General features: G+C 28.8%; 3 protein-coding genes across 8 annotated transcripts in view; 2 read left to right on the top strand and 1 right to left on the bottom strand.

The window, feature by feature from the left end:
• Positions 1-4,180, top strand: part of LOC144956890 (uncharacterized) — a 602,990-nt gene that overhangs the window by 384,324 nt on the left and 214,486 nt on the right. The window lies entirely within an intron of this gene.
• The window catches only part of LOC144957330 (uncharacterized), a 190,961-nt gene that overhangs the window by 113,564 nt on the left and 73,217 nt on the right, over positions 1-4,180 (bottom strand). The window lies entirely within an intron of this gene.
• The window catches only part of LOC144957084 (uncharacterized), a 1,749-nt gene continuing 1,320 nt past the window's right edge, over positions 3,752-4,180 (top strand). Inside the window, exon 1 of the mRNA XM_078888050.1 lies at positions 3,752-4,180. This exon is cut by the window's right edge and continues 1,320 nt beyond it. Coding sequence (XP_078744176.1) covers positions 3,752-4,180 — 429 coding nt within the window.

The following is a 4,180-nucleotide window of genomic DNA, read 5'->3' as shown; positions in this document are numbered from 1 at the left end:
GGGGGGGAATGGGGTTTTTTTTTGGTTGTTTTTTTTGAAAAAAAAAGTAAATTGAAATTTTGTTTTATGTTTTTTATATATATGTGTATAATATATAAAATATATAAATAAAAATTTAAAAAAATTAATAAAATAATATAAAAATCTCATCAAAATCAAATAATAATAATCAATAAAAAATTTTATTCACCAACTTTTCAAAACAACTAATAATACATACAAACTACTACACCAACATCACATACTACTTACCTACATAATAATACATACTAAAACAATTACATAATACTACGACATAATACAAAACATACAACTTCATACATAATAATACAACACTACATCACACCAACATGTCAACCACATACATTCCCACACCACATACAAAATACATATTTTATTACTACATCATAAAACAACACACATAATTCACACAATCAACTTACATACATACTAATACTTACATACATACATACATAATACAAACATACATAATAAACATCATACACAATACTTTCACACACACACTACATCATACAAAATCCCAAACAACATACATCCATACATACATACAAATACATCATACTAATATCAAAAATTTTTTATTCGGGAAATATACAGAAATGTAACAAGGGTAACATATTCATTACAAAAACCATTTCCTAAAATAATTACAATGTATAGGCTGGGTATTAATTTTAAAGTGAATTTAACCTGCCACAGAATGTCCCAAGGTAATAATGATATAGTTTGATGCGATGAAATGAAAAGACGAGATTGACGTGATGCGATGAAGATGATGAGGATGATGATGATGATGATGTTTGATGATGATGATGATGATGAGATGAAGACGATGATGACAATAACAGTGGTGGCTATGGCGGTGATGGAGACGACGACGATGTGAGTAACAACGGTAGCAATGATATTAATAATAATAACAACAACAACAACAATAATAATAATAATAATAATAATAATAATAATAAAAATAATAATAATAATAATCCCTATCACTATAATATTAATAATAATGTTGATAATTGTGGTGATGATAACAACAGTACTAATAATTACGATGATGATAATAATGACAATAATAATAATAATAATAATAATAATAATAATAATAATAATAATAATGATGATGATGATGATGTTGATGATGATGATGATGATGATGATGATGATGATGGTGATGATGATGATGATGATGGTGATGATATAATAATAATAATAATAATAATAATAATAATAATAATAATAATAATAATAATAATAATAATAATAATAATAATATAATAATAATAATAATAATAATAAAATAAACAGTAATGAAAAATTAAATCGATTATTACAATCATATACAAATTGATATATTTGGAATATTTGACAAATAGATGGATACATATAGATAGAGGGATATATAAATAGACAAATATCTATATTATTAAATATGTAGTGCTACTAATTATGATGAATTTTACATCTTTGTCTCCAAACTTTGTAAGAGCCAATGATGGCACTGTTGCTTATATATTTTGAAAGGACTTTTGCTTCTTTGCTTTTAATGCCCAGAATCTTTAAGCCATTCACAAATCTACCATGGACATAGCCGAGGCTACCTACAGAAAGAACGATAACCTCGGATTTATATCCAAGAGCATTTATTTCCATGCATAAAGGAAAGTACTTTTCAAATTTAGTTTGGAATGACTTGTTAATATGAGCATCAAATGGGACTGAAATTTCAACAATTTGGGCTGTTTTCATTTCTTTGTTGATTTTTAAAATGTCCGGTCGATTACTGTTAGTATTAAATGAGGATTTGTCACTGTCGAAAAAACTTGGTCTGGTGAATGTGTCTTTGAAAATTTGAGTAGTGTCGTTTTTAGGTATTTTGTCAAAAATAATGTCAACAATTCTATTGTGTCGTTTTTGATATATTAATTTGAATTTTGTACATCCGTTTACAACGTGAGATACCGTATCTGACGGATGATTACAGATCTTGCAGCCTTTGGAGTACGACAATACATACATACATACATACATACATACATACATACATACATACATACATACATACATACATACATACATACATACATACATACATACATACATACATGCATGCATGCATGCATGCATGCATGCATGCATACATACATACATACATACATACATACATACATACATACATACATACATACATACATACATACATACATACATACATACATACATACATACATACATACATACATACATACATACATACATACATACATACATACATACATACATACTACATACATACATACATACATACATACATACATACATACATACATACATACATACATACATACATACATACATACATACATACATACATACATACATACATACATACATACATACATACATACATACATACATACATACATACATACATACATACAGGGTGAGAGAAGAATAAAACTAGATAAAAAAATTTCACTGTTGCAATGATCAGCAGAAATCATTCAACAATACAAGCAACAAGAACAGAACATCATGTTAATAGAATTCACGTTTAATTTAAACTATCCTGTTATACCAAAGTAGTATAAACAGAAAAATATCGTTAGTTTCCAAACTTGAGCCTGTCTTTTTAGAATTATTGTGTGAGTACCTTATAAAGTTACCCCATCTTATTGTAAAACTGACGACCGATCGGGAATGAGGCTGCAAAAGGCGTTTAATTTTGTTTGTTTGTTGTTTTTTGTTGTTTTTTTTTTTAATTGTTTTGTTTTGTTTTTTGTTTGTTTTTTTTTTGTTTTTTTTTTCTTCTAACAATTCTAAATATTTTGCAATTCAAAGGAGAAATCATATCTGCTTTATTTCTAAAGATAAACGGCCTCCATTGAGTCCTGACTTGGAAGCAAGTGGTTTACGGTAGTTCGAATGGAAATATTGCTGCTCGAAGCTCGAAGAAGTAAATAACACTGTGGAATTGAATGTAAGCTTCAATTTAATAATATACGAATGAGATATCGAATTAGTCTGTAGTGTTTCATTCATCCTGTTGACAAAGGGGAAACTCCAAAGGTGCATATTATCTGTTTTCGTATGTTAAATTGAAGCTTTAGTTCAATTTCACGTTGTTATTTACAGCATTTGGACAATGATGTCCTCCTAAATAGTGTCTTATACTCCACAGTGGAGTAGGAGTAAATTCTTTATTAAGTGAATTCAAAAGGCATGAGATCGAATCGCTATTTAAAACATTATAGAATAAATTAGATCACGGGGAAAGCGGCTACCTATAGTCATAAAGGAAAAACAGGGATTGACATATTACATCAAAATTTATCAATTTCGTTCCAAATCTTAGATACGGCAAATATGCCTTGCGTTAAATAAAACAAACGTGGAATCAATATGTTCCAACCTGTGGTTGTATTATTGTCTTGAAATATTGTGAACAAAAATTTCGATACAATGGTTTAATTGCAGTAAAATTTCAGACTTGCGTCATTAATAGTCTATAGATAGCTAGATATAGGCTTCTAAACTTTTCCAGTTTTATTTTCTCGCACACGATGTATATATTATTATTATTATTATTATTATTATTATTATTATCATTATTATTATTATTATTATTATTATTATTATTATTATTATTATTATTATTATTATTATTATTATTATTATTATCATCATCATCATCATTATTCTTTTATACTTCAGCCTTATCAAAACTATGGATTATGACGGAGCATTGGTCGAAGCTTGCCACGATGGGTTTGAAAGTGAAGTCAAGTCACTACTTCAACGGGGCGCTTACCCCAATGCTCGGGGAGGCAGGGAAGACAATCGAAAAACTTGTCTGATGATAGCGTCTGCTCAAGGAGACGAAGATATTGTCAAATTACTGATAGACGAAGGCGCTTCACTTAATTCTGGAGATTTTTACAAGAGAAGAGCTTTAAGGCACGCCTCATACCATGGTCATGAAAACGTAGTGCAGATTTTGTTGACAAATGGAGCAAGTACTAATCGTTATAACAAGTTCGGTGAAACACCATTAGTTATCGCAAGTGGAGCCGGACATGAGAAAATAGTGAAATTGTTACTGGAACATGGCGAAAAATATCCTCATCATGCTCTGAAAGTTGCATGTCAGAATAAT

The sequence above is a fragment of the Berghia stephanieae genome, chromosome 11 (genome assembly GCF_034508935.2).
Source record: "Berghia stephanieae isolate SIO BIC M18660-M18661 chromosome 11, UCSD_Bste_1.3, whole genome shotgun sequence".
NCBI classification, from domain to species: Eukaryota; Metazoa; Mollusca; class Gastropoda; order Nudibranchia; family Aeolidiidae; genus Berghia; species Berghia stephanieae.
Note: the sequence above shows the minus strand (reverse complement) of the source record. Positions and strands in the feature narration are given on the sequence as shown.